The following is a 20,896-nucleotide window of genomic DNA, read 5'->3' on the forward strand; positions in this document are numbered from 1 at the left end:
AGTTCACAATATGACATGAGTGCTAATAGTTAATCAAAATGTAACTGTGGCCATCCGCATTAACTCAGTGCACCAATTCTCTATCCAAGAAGTCTGCCTTCCAAACAGCATTGGGTAGGTCGAGCGTACGCCCGAACCGTTGTCCGGTCGGACATTGAAATTTTTAAGTTAGCCCCCAAGACCCCTTCAGGGAGGCCACTGGGATCACAGCATTCGATATGCCCTATGATATTTACGTATTTCAATTTTGTTCCATTCATTTACCTTCCATGGTTTTCATACTACGGTTACTAGAGTTTCCGAACCATATCATGGCGGCCATTTTGAAACTGGTGCACAATATGAAACATCTTTTGGCACAGCGTTACTTAGTTTTCCAAGACCTTTCGAACGAGGTATTACTCGACCCATGTTCCCATTTGACATTTCAAAGTTACCCCCCGTTACCCCCATTTACGGAGAGCGGGAAGGGGTACTTTCGGCGGAATTGGTTTTGAACCTTAGCAATATATAACGTGTACTAAAAACATTTCTTCTATGTTTTATCATTTTCAGATATTTCCGTGGATTGATTAAAATGGCCCACCCAGTATATATATATATATATATATATATATATATATATATATATATATATAAGGAGAGAGAGAGAGAGAGAGAGAGAGAGAATTCAGTAACGAACTGCTGTAAGTTCGTTGAAAAGATGTTACTCTAAACTTACAATACTACTGATGAAACATTCGGATTACCCTTTTCTAATGTGTTTATTTCATAACGAAATTTACAATGTATAATACTCATACTTCTAAACTGAAGAGTTTGCATGATCCAGAAAGAACTGTAATAACACTTTTTAAATATTATTTATTCAATAACCTTAACGCCAAATAAAAATCTATTCATACATTTTACTTTAATGTTACATATAACCAAGAAAACAGCACATACAAATTCGATTATGCCATAAAAATCAAAACTTGGACCACTTAAAAAAAGTACGTGAACCAACAGAGAGTTAAGTGACATAACAGCGACCCTACCAAATATGGGAAACCCATGTGTCAAGTATAAAGTTCGGGCGTTTAAATGTAAACATATAAACATTGAAAATATTCACTCTACCGCCAGAAATAATAATACGGTACACAAATAATTATTCTTAATAATATGTGTAAGTATCCAGTTGTATAAAGCGATACTTCATAAATACATCAAAAATTAAAACATCTAAATGTTACCAGATTAAATTTAGAAGTGTCATCTATGTTAAAATGGTACCTGAATTTTCAGCTGCTATATGCTACGTCTTTCTTCTTACGCCAACACTCTGAATTTCTACGAAATAGTTAAACGCCAACATCCTGAATTTCTACGAAATAGTTAACTTACATTTGGGTAAATAAGAAACTAAAAATATTACTGGATTTTTCGAACTTGATCACAACTTGGTCAACAACAATATATCCTTGTTAAAATGTCCTTTGCCATACGAATGTATTTTTCTAGTCTGCTACATGTATTTTATTTTCATTCCATCTTCGGATTTGGCTCAGAAAGTGGCACCAACACGTAGCAACTGAAACTTAATAGCTTAACTGTTTGATAGAGGGAGGTCACTTTATTTAAAAATGTATCCATTGCAGTATATTACAAAATCAATGTGTTAGTTCCAGATATTGAAATGTTGATGATAAAACTAAAACCGTACAAAGTAATCTGCTTACTCCATTGTTAAACAGAATATTGGAAAACATTCGTAGCTAAACATTGGTACATTTACATGATAAACTCTCGAATTTAGCGGCAGCCCACTATGTTCTTTTTAGTTTAAAACGCATTACAAATTTCACGTTTAAGATCAATGTTGAAACATACAAGCCCAACTGATTTTTTTTACAACACTGCCATGAAGGAAAGACGTAAGGGAAATGAAGCTACGTTAACAGCAATGCTACGCACTAAGTGTGCCTCTCACGTTCATTATTCAAACCACTTAGACCGATATTTAGGGGCACGAGTTTTTCGCACTATCGCGTTTTGCCGCATTTTCCAAATAAAATTTCGCCTTTTGTAGCTCTTGTGGAAAAGAATTCCATAACATTTTTATAATTGTTCCTTTTCTTCATAAATCACTATAAAAACAAACCATTAATTACCTTGAGACAAAGTACACTGAATATTTCACTTGACAACGTCACTTTCATTTATAGAAAATTATATTTTTTTCAAATCAAACTGAGGAAAATCAGCAACTAAACTTCCTATGAGTAGGAAAGTTTTGCTGTCTTCTGAAAATATAGGCACAAGTTGCATTTAAGCATTAAATATAAGCATGCTACAAATCACTTATCATCAGTCCATACTTGGAAAAAATCTCTCACAATTGGCATTGATTGTTGGAAGCCACATATGTAAGTGCATTTACATAGAACTTCAAACAATCCTCACTTCGGAACTCCCCATCTAGCTGCGATGGTGATAGCTAACGGGCAACATGTTCCGTATAGTCTCCTAATCACCCAAAAGCACAGTTCATGCCACGTTCTACCGTTCCGTCAGCGGAAAACTAGCGTTTCTAAAGTAATGAAAACGTATTTTTAACATTTCGCGTTATATCGCGTATTGTTAAATTTCACGCAAAACTGCCAATTTCGCGTTTTATCGCGCAATGGAAACCAATGAAAATACACACAGAATATCATAAAACGTCAAGAAACTGAAAATTACTTAATTCTGACGCATTTCGTTTTATCGCGCATTGCGAAAACTCGTGTCTCTACCGATATTTATCTCTTGTACCAGTATATGGCAGCACAGCTAACATAAGTGACTCTTATCCTGGAAGTAGAGTTGATTTCAACGACCAAACGAAAAATCCATTTAAAGGAAATGAATCGCTGAACTTTACCACCTATAACATTACGATACAATATTTTTAGTTGACATAAATGCAGAAATTTACGGACTTTTGTTCTGTTCAGTAAGAAAGACCTGAAAAACGTGCTTATGCCAGTGTGAACTATGGTTTCATCCATATAGTGGACATTAACACTTGCTGACTAATGTTCACTCAACTTGATAAAGTCAACAGTTCGTACAGCATAATTCGGTTGGTGCTGCTTGAAAAATAAACATGCCTTTTGCTTCGACTCGTGCCAATAGATTGAAAACCCTATCGTTGAAAACGCACTTTCTTCACAAGTGATTTACAACGTATTGACATTCGTATTTTAAACTTTAATCCTAAGAGGGCCAAGCGGGGTACAAAAAATGTACCCACTTATATTTTTCTATGATAGTGCTGTACGTAATGACTTAGTTTTCCTTTTTTATAGCTAACTTTAAATAATAACGAATACAACAATTAATTAATTTTTGTATAAAAAGTGTTACTTTTTGTATTTAAAAAAAAAAAAAAACTTTTGATTGGGGTCCAAAACGTACCCCACTCGGCATTCCGTGGAAATAATTTACATTATTGCAATGCATATTCTTTTACATTTGGGCTGGCACTATTGCTTCGTAACATAATTCTGAAAAGAATGATGTAATATTACATTAATAAACATTGAATTTGTCATTTGCCATTGATTATCAATGTAACAGCTAGCTAAAGCTCCAGAATGAACTGTGCACCCCTAATCGAACAAGAAATAGAACATGAACTTCATCTGATGAAGATTATGTTGAGAATTTTGAAGAAATTGACTGCCAAAATGATAACTTTATAAATTCTTACGACCGAACACACATCACTACAAAAATACGTTGGGGGTCCAATTTGTACCCCGCTTGGCACGGGTGCTAAATAGCTTGGCCCTCCAGGGGTTAAAACGAAGTGAAATGTAAGTTTTATGTCCTATGGTTATGCTGGCTAGGTTAAAGGAGACGGTGATGATGAGAAATGAATGAAATGGTGGAATGAAGAAAGTGAGGGAACGGTAGAAGCTCGAACGGTGTTTGTCCACCACAGAGCTCACTTGGCGCGAGCTGGGATCAAACCAAGGACCCCATGCACTAGAGGTGAGCGGCCTACCACTGAACCACCGCGGTCCCACAAGGTGTTAAACAACGAACACATGAACATGTTCAATTGACTCAACAAACTAGAACTGACATCTGTTAAGACAAAGAAAAAGTGGCACCTCATTGTTTAACGTAACGCTCGTTATATGGCAGAACGAGCGAGTCGATGCTGCTACACTGTCATGCTGAAGAGTTACAGCATGGTATTTTGAATCCACTATCATCTTTCCTGCATGGCACTGCCCTCAAAAATGAAAATGTATAACTGGTCCGAGTGAGGACTGTTTATCATAATAACTACGCATCGACATTTTATGGTTGAGACAAGGATCTATTCCTAGCCCAGTCACACATTTTTACATTTTGAAACTCAATTTATAGTAAGTGCTCTGAACAATCTTATTTTAAAATATCTCTCTCACGTATCAATTGTTTACAACCACCTGATATATTAAAAGATTAAACTCTTACCGGATACACTCAGCTAACAGGAATACAGACACAACTGAAATTCTAAAATATAATTCACAAACTAAGGATGTATTTTCCTTTTAACAAGGAGGCATCTTCAAATTGTAGCCGCTTTATTAAATAATTTTAAGGATGGAGAAAATTATAAATATCAAACAAAAATAAAATGAAAATGTAAAATAGTCAAATGACAATACAGAAACAGTATAAATATAATAACCTTAAAAACAGTTAGTGATTGAAGCTATAGATATATATATAAGAACCTATCTTTGTACCTCCGGATTTCATCCTTTTATTGAATAATTTCGATCCTCTAGGAGATATTGGTCGCTCTCAATTCTGACTGCATCGCTGGAAACGTGTTTTTTTTACCCCCACGTCTGTTTATGTAAATAAGTGTACTGTCCTATTAAAATAAAAATAAGACCCTACAATACTTCGAAAAATAACTGCATCACTAATGTGCACTTGTTAACTCTGGCATTATAAATATCTGTATACTGACAAGTTTACAAGAAAATGAAATCTTTCAGTTTAATGCCCTGTAGGTTAAGGGAGCCAATCATTAAGGCAATTATGATAGAATTGGTGTAATGAGAATAGAGAGGAAACGGGATTGCCCCGATAAAACCCACAACACGACACCACAAACTTACTTGGGAGGGGACCGAACCAGGGAACCAAAGCACCAGAGGTAAGCCATCGTGCCCCATTACAAGTTTAAAAGAAATAACGAGCTGCAACATGCTATTTTGAATCTCCATCTTTCCTTCTTGGCACTGCCCTCAAGAGTACGTTCACTTAAACTTGCTAGTGGACATAATTATAGTAACAGATAGTTAAAATGTGTAAATGTTTTTTATTTATTTATTTATTTACTTCTTTAATCTTTTGGAACAGTAGTATTTACATTAACAGATATGGGAGTACAAGTTTCCACCGACACTGTCAGAGTTAATGTTGATCAAGATCTACGAAAGGATCCAAATTATCCAATAAAGGAATGAAATCCTGAGGCACAAAGGTAAGTCCACTGTTCTTAAAACACATTGTTAACACTTCATATGTAACTAGGAAATAACTAATTTTATATAACACCAAATCAAAATCATAGGACGCAAAACTCGAATTGTACTATATGAGCAGCTTTCATATACTTCTTAGACATAAAGAGAAAAAAAAGTATAAAAAGTAGATCTTAAAACTATCTAATATCTGTGAATACGTGTCAAGTTGAGAATATTTCGAGCATTTTTAAACAGTTATTTGCAAAGTAAATGCCAATCTGGTACCCTAAATTTACTTTTTTTTGGGGGGAGGGGGAGCATGTAGGGGGATGGTGTTCAAGTATATCACTATACTGAAATAATCATCTTGGTCCGCTGAATTTACCTTATGTTCTACAAATAACTAACTTGTTTTTTAACTTACGATAAGCACCACTTGTACAGTTTCTATTGAGAATACAGTAACTGAAATACCTAAGTTACGTACATCAGGCATTTCTCGTCTAATATTCGTGAGTTGAAAATAATTCAGGTAATGAATACGTCATATAGCGGTATTACAGAAACAATCATAATACGAGGGCTGACCACACAGTACCAGACGTTTTGGCCAATTGTGGCAGTAGGTAAGGCAAGTCGTCATCCTGGTGTCAGAACGTTGCCACACTCAGTCCGCATTCAGCTGTGGTAGCGTGAGAACTATGACGCTCTTATTGTGTTTTCTGTGACGACCTACAATGTGCAGTACAATAGAAAATCCCAGCTCTTGTGAGGTGCGTTCTGTGATTAGGTTTGTATTGACTTAAAACCACAAGCCAATTAAAATCCATCGCCAACTCTGTGAAGTGTACGGGCATGAAGGTGTTATTTTTTTCACTACGTCCCCACACGGCCAAACGTACTCGTGAGCTCTTGGATGGGAGATGTTCTATCACTCACCATAAAGCCCTGATTTGGCGCCGAGTGACTACCACTTCTTTCCAGTAATGAACATATGGCTCGCTACGCAACACTTTAATAATTACGCCGAACTGCATGCCGGTGTAAGCCAGTGGTTGAAATCGCAGACGGCAGATTTATACCGCGACGGTTTTGGAAAACTTGAGCCATGGTATAAGTGCCTTAATTTGCATGGCGACTATGAGGAAAAATAGCTTAAGAGTGTACCTTCAATTGTATGTAATACAATTTCGTTTGTTCACTCTACTTTTTTTTTTTTAATTCCAAAATTTGTTACTTTGTGGACAGCCCTCGTAGTAACACAGAAACTTTTTTCCTCCTTTTGATGATTGTACAAGAAACACATTGTACAGACATATATTACTAATATAATATTGAATAAGAAAAATAGTATTAGGATTTACAAAGTATGAAGTCAATTTAAATATATGTATTATAGTCTATTAAGGACGGCTAATTCGGAGAGTGAACTACTCACATATCAACTGAAATAGATGAAACAACAAATTCAAGAATGGCTAAGACATTTCTAATACACTAAACACTCTATATAAGCTCATTATACAGCGTGTTTATAAAAATACTACCATACTTCGAAGTGGTATTAATGTCACTTTGGGTAATCGTATTTCAAATGGTCACATTTGAAAGAAAAACTCAAATATTTTTGTGCATGTCAACAATGGACAACAATGAACGGGATTTCTACGAACATTTTATGGTACTAATGAAGAACTGTCAGGAAAGTAATTCTCAGTGTTGAGACAATATTCCACGCTACTGGAAAAGTGAACAGGCATAATGTTAGGATTTGTGGGAGCGAGAATCAACATGCCATTTTGGAAATTGAGAGTAACCTATGGCTCATTTTTCTTTCCAAAAGCCACTGTCACAGGTCCAACTTATCTTGACATGCTCACTAATTGGTTATTTACTCAACTGGAAGAAGAAGGCAATTACTTTATTTTCCAACAAGATGGAGCACTCCTCACTGGATTTTTTTATGTTCGGGAACATCTAAATGAGCGGCTTCCAGGAAGATGGATTTGAAGGTGTCAGTAATGATGATAATGTCTTCTACAAGTGGCTGCCGAGGTCCCTGACTTTTAGGTCTGTGACTTCTTTTTATGGGGTTATGTACAGGATTGTGTCTATGTACCAATTCAATATGCTTCAAAACCTGCAAGAAGCGCAAGTCCGTATCATTGCTGCCACCCAGTCCATTTCATCAGATGTGTTGGAGCGTGTGTGCCGTGAATGGGAATATCGTCTTAATGTCTGCCCCGCTACTCTTGAGGTCCACATTCAAATGTCGATGAGGTATAGTAATAATAATAATAATAAAAAAAAAAGTTTTTCTTCCAAATGTGACCAATTTCATTTAAATATCATTACCCAAAGTGACGTAATACCACTTTAAAGTATGACACTACTTTTATGGACACCCCGTAGATATCACAATTCTCAACAAGCTTCCGGGTTCAGATTAAAAATAAAAAACAGCATACACACAACAGAATCTAGCATCTATTTTTTCCCACTAGGAGCCACAGTATTACAATTTAGGGCGTGTACAAATGAATAGAAACTGTTCGTGCAAAGTACCACAAACAGCCATCTACAGAAATTAATTTCTACGTATCCCCACGTTATTTCCATGCTAAAGCCAATGCGTATCTAGATTAGGGCTGTGTCAATCCAGATTTGGATAGTAACACTCGATTGATATATCAGAACTCAATCAGTACATCAAATATCAAAGCTTGACCGATATATCGACACTATCCATATATCGATTGTTATGACTTTTTGATATCGATATTTGAAAATCTTATCGCAAAGCCAGAAGACATAACCACTTTCAGTACAGTGCCAAATTCAATGACCTAAAAATTAGTGCTTAGATAAAACTCCTTCTCTCTGATAATTACGTAACTTCCCTCCATTAAATTTCTGATACTGGATCTCGTATAATTTACAAGAGATCCGACTACAGATTGTGGCCACAGTCGCTACTATTGTTCAACAGATGTGACAAAATAAGTGCTAGACGCTGACATCTGCAAGAAGGGCATATCAAGTATCTAGTATCTGTAATTTCTACGAAACTTAATGAGTTTCTTCATCCAATAATGACTTTCTGCCTATCAGTCCCAGCGTTTTTTATTTTAAATCTGAACCCGAAAACCCCAGAGAGAACTATCTCTTACCTTATATACAGAGTGTTTCACAATTGCTGTTACGACGTTTGGGAAAAGAAGAAAAAGTGTTTTAGTTCATAGAAAATAAATTAATTGGCTATTCTGGTAGCTTTGTACACTTTTACATATAAATTCAAACTCAATACTCCGCAAGTTCCTAATCCATTAAGCGCACGTGTATTCAACCCACACCTTCTCGGTAAATGCTGTCTTGTACATCACTGGTATTCCTCTGTTAAGAATTCCATTCGTTTGTACATATAGGAATTACATATGTCAATTTGATTCTGAAAGAAACAATATCGGAAATTATTTAAACGAAAGAAAATATTTCTATGTTGAACAATTTTATGTATGCTCATGTCCAAAATTATTGTCGCATATCTATAAATATGTTGTTGTAGGAATATAATTTGATAACGAAGTCGCCCAGTATTTCTTACAACGTTAGTATGTATACAATCGGCAAAGACATGTATGTGGCAAATTTCATGTCAAAAGTTCAGTAAATACGAACAATAAAACGAAAATAAAACTTTCTTGTCCACTTAGCAACATTTTGTTTTACTCATTCTAATTTTCGTATTTATAATTCATTTCCTATGAAATTTACCACAAATATACATTTCCCGATTATACACAAAGTATCAGTATTAATAGTACTGTGCAAAATCATTATCAAATTATATTCTTACAAGAAAACAGTTATAGACATGCGACAATAATTTTGGACATCAGTGTACCTTCAGAAGCCAGAGGTTTATCGTCTGAAAGACATTATCTCTTCATTACCTCCTGTCTTGTGAAAAGTTAGGGTAAAGACATGCCGAAGATGCCTCGTGGTCAAAGTCGAAGTTTAAGTCGCGGGCGCTACCTCGATGTCTAGGTCGCGATGGATGAAGGGTGCACATAGCGAAGTGGTCGCGTCCTCGCTGTAAGTTTTTTGTTTGAGGTGAAACACTGCTGCGACGCGTGTGAGGATTGTTTTCGTTTTGATTTTAAAAGTCTTCATTGACCTATGATATTGCTTCAAATCATAAAAATTAATGCGCAATCACATTTTGAAATTGAAATGACCAAAGTTTATAAATAGGTATGGACGCAAGATGAGATGAGAAATTCCTAAGTTCCGTCTTGTGAATTGCAAAAAATTTGAGTCTCATCTTGTGTCCATCCATATCAATACATCAAAAGCTTTTACCTATTTTTTAATTTTCTGTAAAGAAGTGCCTTCTTTCAGCACCCGAGCGATAAAATAATTTTCCAATAAAATCAAAAGCAGGTATGTCTTCAGATTTCGGGCTGGAGGGGATATTACATTCACCAAGTGAAGTTTCGTCACTGCAATTCCATTATTCAACATTGCCTCCCTATGGATGTGTGCCTGTCTTTACATCTATTTATTTAACTTATATCAGTAACGAATTTAGAAGACATTCTTTTTTATCAATCTCGGAATTGGGGGGACTCTTCTCTCTTTCTCTCTTAAATTTTTAAGCAGAGATATGATTGGCATTAGGACAAATGACAACACGAGTCACAGCACAGCGATGCTTCCACTGAACATCGATGTAAAAACAACCTCGGTTGTTTATCATCGCGACCACTAATTCACCATCGCAGTCGATGAAGCGTATATCTCCGGCATGAGCTTACTTATTTGAATCGTGTGTTTGTGCCACCATCGAGGCAGACCGCGACCTAAACCTCGACAGCGGTATCTACGGCATGTCTTTACCCTTAGTCCAATCAGATTCACATGATCATTTTTTTACACAGTGAAACCTCGAATAACGGACACCGATGAGAAATGGTTATTTGTCCGTAAAATGAGAGATGTCCGTTACCGAGAGAATAAGAATGTGTCCTGCACTTTGCTTATGATAAAGCAGATACCGTTAAAATGCTTAAATGTGTGACATTTCGATTCTTCGCATCCTTCCAAACATACTGGTAAGTCAAAATGGACACAACCCTCGAGAAGTTCTTATGAACCCTTAAAACAGGGCTTCCTACCAACTAATCTTTTACACTTCAATATAGTCGTTTGTGTTTTCAGTTAAAAATCATATAAAACTAAAATTGTTGAAATATTTCGCCGCCGTCCGTATGTTGGACGTCCGCCTGATTTTCAACCAACAGCGTAATAAAAGCATTTTAGGCTGGAAAACGTGATGAAAGTCCTTGTCATTACCTGAGAAAGTATTAAGAACTCCTCAGTGCACATTCACTTCAAGAGAACTTTGTCCGGAAATATGTTACAAAAGCTACAGTGTGAAAAACGAACCAACTGGGCTAGGTGGCTACTAAAAAGCCCAAATGCAATCTAATAATGTCAGGGCAGAAGCGTAGGAGGGGAGTCCGGGCAGTAGCGAGAGGGGTGCGTTCGTAAGGAGCAGGCGCGTCAGCGATTGTGGGCATGCGCGCAAACAAGAATGTCGCTAAAAGCACTACGGTACGTTTTATCTTTTCTAATTTTGTACCAATGCACGTAACACAACAACCACCACCTATCGACAACTTTCTGAAAAGAAAGAAAAAAAAAACTTTTACTGTCAACTTTTCCCAAAGACATTCCACACCAACAACACAATGTTTACGCTTGAAAATGTAAAGCAATGCCTTCCTACATTTGTCACACTTTTTGCTCAAGGGTCATTCCATGTCAAATCACCTAATTTTAAAACATGGCCGTGCTTTAATGTCTCAGATTCTCTTCAAAAATTTTTCATACATAAATATCAGGCTCAGTCCATATATAATAACCGGAATTGGAAAAAAAAAATCCCCAGTCACCATCTGGGATTTTGATAAAATTTGACACACAGGTACGTACATCCCTCGTAAGAAAGTCTGTAATTTTTTAGTTTCCTGTCGCTACCAGTTCCTGAAAAATTAACTTAGAAGTGAGGCAGACCGCAGCACAACGTACTGAACACGCTGGTTATTGTTAGTTTGCAAACAGCAAGAACTCGGTTACTAATTATGTTACATGAGTCAATTTTTTTCTGCAATAAATATATGCTTCGTTGAAATGCAGTAATATGTTGAAAGCGGCATGACCATTTTATATTCGAATATATAAAATATTAATATCAGCACTTTTTATTACATTACCGTTCATAAAGCTCACCTTTTAACGTGTCACAGATTTCCTAGATAAAATAACAAATGCTTGTGTTTGTGTGCAGTACCTTACAGGATAGTGAACTATATGCACCAGTAATGCAGAGCTGTTTACACTTTATTTACAGGATTTATGCGAGGTTAAAGTTAGTATCATTGTACAAAAACGAACTTTTTGCTTATTTTCAGAGCCCTATTTAACTATGTTGACAGTTGAATATAAGTGTGGTATTTTGGATGAACACTGCTATTTATGAAACAAACAACTTGTGTGAATTTCAAAACCCTGATGTATTTCCTTCCATTTTAAATCATCGCCTTTGTCAACAGGTGTCAGTAGTCTTTAAGGTTTAGAACGGATATGGAGAATGGAAGTAATTTTACTTTCAGAGTCCCTCTCCACTCTGGATGAGGACAAAATCAATGAGCTTCGTGTTAACCTGGTGCCAGGACAGCAGTTGTGCTGAACATGTGTTAGATGTGCCAGTGCCAGAAACAGCAGTGATGATGATCATAAGTATGATCCCAGCTACACACCACACTGTTCAGCAGGAGCAACTAAACGTATATCTCAAATCTGAAGGCTTCTCACCACTGAAGAATGTAAGTAAAGGAGACAGAGAATGATACAGCAAGAGAAAAGTGAAGCAGATAACAAATGTCGTACAGGAGAAAATAGTAGATGTTCTTGGAATACCAGGCACTTGTTTATTTACTGAAAAGACATGTGACAAGTGTGTTGATTTCTCTATGCTTATACAGCAGCTTGTAGAAAAGTATCACAAAACATTTTCCTATAAAGAGAAAGTCCAAATCTTAATTCTTCCTCCTGCATCTTGAAGTATCAGAAAAACTGCACAGAGTTTTAGGGCCTCAGAGTATTTAGTGCGAAAAGCAAAGGAAGTTAAAAGATCAGAAAGGAATTCTATCACTTCAAGCACAGAAGCCTCGGAAAATAATTCCGCAGGAAACAGTGAATGAAGTAGTTTAATTTTATGAAAGCGATGGGTGTTCAAGAATCTGTCTGGAATTAGAGTGTATGTATGAGCTCCAGGTAAAGGTAAAGCTCAGAAATGGCTACTACTAATGAATATACATGAAATATATGTTGAATTCTGCAAACAGAAACCACAGTTTAACATTGGGTTTGCAAAATTTTGTGCCTTAAGGTCACAGTGGTGCATTACAGTTGGGGCAAAAGACATTCAGTGTGTGTGTGTCAATATCATCAAAACATGAAACTGATGGTCGATGTCCTTCCTCGATCAGGACACAACTACAAGACACTGCTGAGCATTGCAGTGTGTGATGCAACGAACAAACAGTGCATGTTACATTACTGTGGCAACTGTGGAAGGAAAGAGGCAGTGCAAAATTATCTAGTAAACCGTTTTGATGATCACTTACCTGAAGGTGATGATTGGGTTAAATTTAGAAACTTGGTTCTCATAGCCCAGTTGACATTACAAAGGCTACAGCTCTCTGTGAATGAGTTTTGTGACACATTGACTCAGGGAATTGATCGTCTTAGACAGCACCATTACATAGCGAAGATTCAAGCTGCATACCTGAGTAACATAAAATTTCACTTTAGAAAGCAGAGCTAATTGTTTTACTGGATTTTGCCGAAAATGACACGTTCGTTATACAGGACGAGGTTCAAGGGTACCATTGGGAGAAATCCCATAACTGTCCATCTTTTCGTGGTGTACTATAATGACAATGGAACCCTGCAATGTATCACTCTCCGCTGCATATCAGTTTACAGCATAATGCTACTACTGTCAATATATTCTTAAGGCATTTCATGACACACCTGACACAAATCTTTCAAGATAGGCAGACAGATAAGATAATTCACTTCAGTGATGGTGCTGGATAACAATATAAAAATTACAAGAACATTTACAATCTATGTCAGCATGAAACTGTCTTCGGAATCAAAGCAGAATGCCACTATTTTGCAACATCCCACGGCAAAAGCCCAAGTGATGGTGTAGGAGCAACTACAAAAAGATTGACAGCCAGAGCCAGTCTTCAGTCACTTACAAGACCAATTGTTACTGCGTAGGGGATGTACGAATCGCCTGACAGCAACATTAAAGGTATACACTATTTTTATGTGTCTGCAGAAGATATCTCGAGGGAAAGTGAATGCATAGAAAAGCAATACACAAACTTGAAGACCATCTCTGGAACTTGCTCTCACCATGCATTTATACCAACTGAGGCAAACACAGTCCTTATAAAGATAATTTTTGGTAACACAGTGTATCTCCTGGAAGCAAGAGAAGAATGGCAACATATGCTTCTTAGTAGTGTGTACGTTGGTATGGTGAACGAAGTGTCATGTGAAAATAAAGATGTACGTGAATTTCATGGTACCAGCTGAATCCTCTGTGTTGTCATGGCTACTGCGGAAAGATGAAGTCTGGATACCATTCCATAATGTTATCTGTACCATGGAAGTACCTTTGTTACAAGGTAGCAGAGGACGAACATACAGAGTGGATGATAATAGTTACCAAAAAGTACTAGCATGTCTTAAAGAGTAAAGAAAGGTATGTTGTTTTGCAAAGTGTTAGTTCATATAAGTTTCCACAATTTGAAATCATTTATGTTTTACAACACGCATGTATCATTTGCTTACGTAACCTGTTCCACAGGTTTATTATGTTCCTTTTCACTTTGCATGTCTTTTGTTTACTTATTTGAACACTCAATTTCTTAAATACTAATACTGAACTGTAATTTTGACCCGCAGAACTCTACTATTTTGTAACAATTAATTTCTTTCTATGGCACGTTGTTTCTTCTTACAGTCTTACAACATATGTTTTCAAGTGCACAATCAGTGTAAACGATTGCACCTGGCGCACACGTACGTCTTTACTTCCATTCTTCATATCCGTTCCAAGCCTGAAAGACTACCGACACCTGTTGACAAAGGTGATGATTTACAATGAAAGGAAATACATCAGGGGCTTGAAATTCACACAAGTTGTTTGTTACATAAGTAGTGTTGTTAATCCAAAATATCACACTCATATTCAACTGTCAACATAATTAAACAGGGCTCTGAAAATAAGCAAAAAGTTCGTTTTTGTACAATGATATCAACTTTAACCTCCCATAAATGCTGTAAATAAAGTGTAAACTGCTCTGCATTACTGGTGTATATAGTTCACTATCCTGTAAGGTACTGCACACAAAAACAGACATTTGTTATTTTATCTAAGAAATCTGTGACACGTTAAAAAAATGAGCTTTATAAACGGTAATGTAAAAAAGTGCTGATATTAATATTTTATATATTCGAATATAAAATGGTCAAGCCGCTTTCAACATATTACTGCATTTCAACGATGTATATATTTATTGCAGAAAAAATTTCCCATGTTACATAATTAATAACCGAGTTCTTGCTGTTTGCAAACTAACAATAACCAGCGTGTTCAGTACGTCGTGCTGCGGTCTGCCTCATTTCTTAGTTAATTTCGCAGCAATTGGTAGAGACAGGAAAATAAAATATTACATACTCTTACGAGGGATGTAGGTACTTGTATGCCAAATTTTATCAAAATTCCAGATGGTCACCTGGGGACTGTTTGACCATTTTTTTTCCTTCGATTTGTTGGATGAGAAACTTTTGAAAAATGTGAATTTGCGCCAATTTCACTTTCCGGTACTCAGCATCACGGAACTAAAATTGCTATAACTTCTTTACTTTTCAAGTTATTGGGCTCATCTAGGTGTCAAATGAAAGCTTAATTTTTGCTCTTTGAGAACATCCTAAGTTACAATGTCAATCATTAATGGGCGTAGAAAGCAATTTTTAGGATCTTTTACAAATTATGTCATTGCTCAGAAGTTACAACTATGAAACTTTTAAAACTTCTTTATAGAATCATTTTAACACTCATATTATATTATTAAAAAATAAAAAGGGTGCCTTTAATATTTTTGCAATTATTATCATCATTATAGGATTACTTTAATAATCTTCTTTCTGAAGAAACGAAATACCACACTTTTAAGAAATTTAATGGAAGTCATTTTTCCATACGCAGGAGAACCTTCAAGTTACTTACAATTCATGCAGTTACTGTATTGAAATTTAAAAAAAAAAAAAAAAAAAAAAAAAAAAAAAAAAAAAAACTTGTGTCTTTCAATTATTGGGGGTTGTGAACGAAGAAATCCTCTCTGAAAGAAACAAAAGAATTACTGAGGGACCAGTATGTCAAGCAACCTGTTAATAAAATTTCCAGTATACATACTAAAGTAAACTGAAAAAATAAAAAGCTAAAAGCTACATACCACTGTGAACTGATACTTAGACCTGTAAAATGTATTGAAAAAACAGTCTTCTTCAATATTCTAATAAATGTTTCTGTCCATGTTTAGTTGAGGGAGGCCAGTCTTTTTTCGAGTTAAAATCTCATTAAATTCTGTTAATATTAGTTTTGGTCGGTGTTTTTAATTAGCATGGCCCCTCCATCTAAACATTTACCAAATTTTTCCGTAGTTGAAAATAGGGATTCTCTCGAGCAGACGGTTCTACCAAAAAGAAAATATATAGGTAAAGTACGATAAGAAAATTTTTTTTTCTTGTGAAGGAATGAGAGTGTCAATATAAGTAATTACTGTTTGTGTACAGTATATTGAAATGAATTTTGAATGATATGTAGTGAAAGTATTGTATGTGTAAGTGTGCTCTTCCATTAGCTTCGATCATGCGTATACTCCCCGTCGCTGACGCGCCTGCTCCCTACGGATGCACCCCATCGTTGCTGTGCTACTACTCTGACTCGGTTAGATAGCATTCATGTTTTTTAGTGGCCACCCAGCACAAGTTGCAACGTGTTTTATGGACTTTACTTTTTCTGCCATATGTCCACACTGTATTCATACAGAGCCCTCCTGAAGTCAATCGGAAAGTAGTAATGGAGCTCCTCATTTAATGCGCGCTCTAGTAAAAGATATACTAAGCTCTATGAAATGTGTCACAATTTGCTAGAAGTCTGCTCGAGTTATGCCAAAACTAGAACCCTGGGTAAGCATACAAACTGGTGTGAGGAAATATTTGTGAACCAATTTCTTCTGTATTTTATATCAAATTAGCATCAAAATACCTACTATTACTCAAGACTGAGATCACTCTCATCGTCTTCTTGAGGCTGAGATTGACGAATGAGCTGAGGGATGCACGATTTGTCGTGTAGAATTCCATGTTGTATCAAAAAGCTCTCCACTTCTTCTGCAAAAAAATCTTCCCCGAACTCGTCCACCAGCCGTACAAAATTACCTACAAGCTGACCTCCCTTGTACACGAGAAGTGCTGGGACACCACTGTCTGTAAACTGTCTACTCACACCCGCTACAGATGCTTTTACTTTGCAGAATTTAACCTGAGGATGTTCTTGACTCAGGCATATCAAACAACCATTCATCGCTTCACAACCCACTGCACCATCTTCATAAATATGCATAACAATAGTAACGCCTTTATCTTCTTTATCAACAGCGTCTAAATACTCCTGCCCGCTACTTATATTGATTACTTTCCCGAATTTTGGAAGAGCTGCAGTACGCGCTAGCATCTCTTCCATGCGTTGTTGTACAAATTGCTGTAGAATGTTGTCAGATAACAAGGCCTCTAATTCAGGATCAACGTCTTCTTTACTTTTCTCTTCATCGCGTACGGAATTACACGTGAGTGAAAGCTTCTTTATTAACTCCAGACGCTCTTTTTCTTGTTCTTCACGTTTCTCCGTCTCTAACTGTTTATATCGTTGCCAATCTTTAAGTACTCCTTTCGGGCCGGTATTACTTGAGGATCCATCCCACTCAGAAATTTCGTTATTCACCACACTTCCTGATCTAACTTTTGCTTCCCCCACTTCTTCACCACTCTCATTCTCTTCTTCCGATTTTTCGGCTTCGCTTTCGCTGCTACTGCAGTATCCGTACGTTTTCTCTCCGAGTAATTTATCTTCTAGTGTACTCATTTTTATAACTTCTGATTGTTAAATGTAATTCCAATCTTGTTCTGTAACTACTCTACACTAACTTTCTCATTTAATATATTTACGTTTCCTATTACACCACTTAATCCTTCTGCTGACTTACAAATTTATTTTTTAATTTTTGTCCTTCGAACTTAACTGTTGCTCTTTCACTATTGTTTACAAACACGATCACAAACTGACAACCATTTTGATTGTTGATACAGTGCTGCCAGTACGAAGAGTTGTAATCAGGTTCAGGTTCAAGGTACTTTCCTTCCTTCTCTTCGGAAGTTTGGATCCTGAAAAAAGAAAAAAAAAATAAGTACTGCTCTTTTTTTTTTATTTAACGTTTTCCATTTTCTTTTTCCACCAAAATTCAAGAAGTTCTTTGTTTTTTTCTATTTCTTTCTCACTTAGTTCCCTTCCATTTACATTAAAGCCTAGCCTCCAAGCTAATTTAACCAAGTTTCCTTCCTCTTTCATTTCATCGACCCATTTCCATTTTTCCCTGATCTTTTGGGTTTCTTCACATTTTAACAATAAGTGTTCTAATGTTTCATCTTCTTTGAAACATAATTGACATTTTTCGTTCACTTCTTTAAATTTTTTCAGTCTTACCCCTGTTTCAAGGCTCTTGTTCTTGTTCTTGTTGCTTTCTTGCCCCGGCTTTCACCTTTGGACAGTTTATAAACTGAGGATTGTGACGGTATTGGTGCACTTTAGACGGTCCACTAAGATGAACTGATCTTGTTAAATATGTTCACTGAATTGTAGTAAAAGGTATTGTTAGAGCGAAATGTTGTTCACTATTATGTATTGGAGAAGATGATAAACTACGGTGCGTATATTATGCGCTAAGATAAACGACACATTTACTGGTGTTGTGTTGTGGTACCGGCAGAGGTGCCCATCCCCCCAAAGCTGATGGCGCACTCCCCCCCCCCCGAAAGTGATGCCACTTTTGAGCTGGTTTTCAGTTTACCGCAGGCCCTGGAAAATGTAATCGCACAAACAGAAAACTATACAAAATATTATCATTAATTCATTTATTATACATCTTGTAGCAATTGAACAGCATTACTTATTAAGTGTCGTACATGGTATAAATAAGAAATAAATAAATGCTCCTAGCAGAAAATGGGTAAATTACCTACACAAAGCGATAAACCGACCAGCCCATCCTTTCATATAGCAACTTGCGCGGTACTTCATTCATAGAGTTTCTAAGCAGGGGGTAGAGGGATTCATTCTCGAGATGTAAAAAAAAATCGCATCGTGTTCCAATGTTATTCTGACGACAGCAAAATTACTTATTCGACATTAGAGTAAAATTCTTCCCCAATTTTTTTCTCGATGGCACAACTTGCGCCATTCATCCCTCCGGTGGGCGGCCCTTCTCTCTTAAAACGAACCAACCTTTCATTTCATACGGCTACTTGGGCGGTACTTCATTCATCGAGTATCGAAGCAGGGGGGTACGGGGGTTCACCCCGGAAAATTTTTGAAAATTAGCTTCTCAAAATCGTGTTTTAATGCTATTCCGACAGTAAAATTGCTAGTTCGAAAGTAGAGTAAAATCCCCCCCAAAATTTTTCTCAATGGCGCAGCTTGCGTCATACATCCCCCCTGTGGGCGGCCCTGGGTACCGGTACAGAACCATGTAAAGGATACACGATAAGCAGGTGTTAACTTACACTGAAAGATGAGATGGGGTAGACTTCCTTCTGATTCTCCACAGTAACGTGAAGGAGTATTGCGGTATCCTTGCTGATATAAACGATAGGGTGTTTGGGCTATGCCTAGATATAACCTAAAAAGTAAGCAGACGTGTCTCCTCGTCCAACCTTCGGGTGAAATCCACTTTTTGGTCGTAGGACTTGGAAATATATTCCAGAAGTGTTTACCTTTGCCATGTCTTGTTTGCTCTTGGTAGCGTCTCCAGTTTTCTTGTCTTTGATGCTGAAGTAAAGCGTGTAGACTCTGTGGTGGAAGAGGGATGTTGATGATATGATCTTCTTGTGTTCCGGCCTTTGCCAATGTATCTGAGACAGTGTTGCCAGGTATGTCGAGATGTGCTGGACTGTAGAAAAAGGAGACAGATTGACCTCTTTCCCTAAGAATCGAAAGTTGTTGTTTAATATTACTATGAATCCATGATACTCGATTCGATAAAGCCGTTGTATGTAAACTTTGTAAGGCACTAAGGCTATCACTACAGATGCCGAAGGAACGATATTTATTCTGTATTGCATGTCTTAATCCTGTGCGAATAGCCCATAGTTCTGCGTGAAATATAGACATTTGATTTGGTAATCGTTGAATTACAAACTGAGCTGTGTGGGGTACGTATATGCCCACTCCTGTATATTCCAGACCTCCTTGCGTTCGTTTGGAAGCATCTGTATAGATCAGAGTGCGGAAAGGATGATGTTGCTCCATATAATATTCCCATCTCGGCGCCACGCTTCGCGGACATAAGAGATTCGTTCTTTTGGTAGTGGTGATTGGAAATTCCAGTTCCACTGATTGAAGAGTGGTAGTATACTGACTATTATAACATGGCAGGCGAGGATTGCGATAGATAACATGTGTTCAACGGCGGAGGTTAACATAAGCCTGATACAGCCAGGGAAGTCTTTGGCGATACGGTAAAGAACCGGTTCGATTTTGTGTATATAGCAGTTCCAGTTTCGGAATAACTGTAGATGAAGAAGTTCCTAATCTGCTCATGATGTATCGGGCAGCCATGTACTGTGTTTGTATCTGATACGGTATTGTACCTGCTGCTTCTAAGAGAGCACTTGTCGGTGCAGATTGCGGTAATGAGAATATCGTGCGGTGAGTAAGAGCTTGAAGTTGGAGAGGTATAGTACTGAGTCTCGCTGGAATCGGAGATAGGAGGTAACCGCCATAATTCAATATGGATTCTATACATTAATGAGATATTCGAAGGAGTGGTCCTATGTCCGTCCCCCACTTTTTGTTGCTAACATTTCTTATGATATTGATGTAAGGTTGAATCTTGACCTGAAGGGATGCTAATTGAAGCTTCCAAGATAGACGGGAGTCAAAGTGAATTCCTAAGTAAGGAAGC

At 36.9% G+C, this 20,896-nt stretch overlaps 2 protein-coding genes across 2 annotated transcripts; both read right to left on the minus strand.

Moving 5' to 3' along the window:
• Positions 1–745: 745 nt before the first annotated feature.
• Positions 746–18,035, minus strand: LOC145669512 (phosducin-like protein). Its single transcript, XM_081737696.1, has 2 exons — positions 16,931–18,035; positions 746–8,955 (listed from the first exon to the last, which is right to left on the minus strand). Exon 1 carries the CDS (start codon positions 17,800–17,802, stop codon positions 16,933–16,935), a length of 870 nt encoding a protein of 289 aa, XP_081593822.1. The 5' UTR covers positions 17,803–18,035; the 3' UTR covers positions 746–8,955; positions 16,931–16,932.
• Positions 17,935–20,241, minus strand: LOC145670683 (uncharacterized). Its single transcript, XM_081739474.1, has 2 exons — positions 19,497–20,241; positions 17,935–17,972 (listed from the first exon to the last, which is right to left on the minus strand). Exons 1-2 carry the CDS (start codon positions 20,239–20,241, stop codon positions 17,935–17,937), a joined length of 783 nt encoding a protein of 260 aa, XP_081595600.1.
• Between the last annotated feature and the right edge of the window lie 655 nt (positions 20,242–20,896).

Source organism: Thermobia domestica, chromosome 14 (assembly GCF_964235325.1).
Source record: "Thermobia domestica chromosome 14, izTheDome1.hap1.1, whole genome shotgun sequence".
NCBI classification, from domain to species: Eukaryota; Metazoa; Arthropoda; class Insecta; order Zygentoma; family Lepismatidae; genus Thermobia; species Thermobia domestica.

Bases quoted from the DNA above. Each gene is read 5' to 3' on its own strand.
- LOC145670683 (XM_081739474.1), bottom strand. From the start codon at position 20,241: ATGGAGCAACATCATCCTTTCCGCACTCTGATCTATACAGATGCTTCC. The intron at 17,973-19,496 runs GTAAGTTAACAC...TGTAAACAATAG, and splicing joins ACCCCATCTCATCTTTCAGT to TGAAAGAGCAACAGTTAAGT.
- LOC145669512 (XM_081737696.1), bottom strand. From the start codon at position 17,802: ATGAGTACACTAGAAGATAAATTACTCGGAGAGAAAACGTACGGATAC.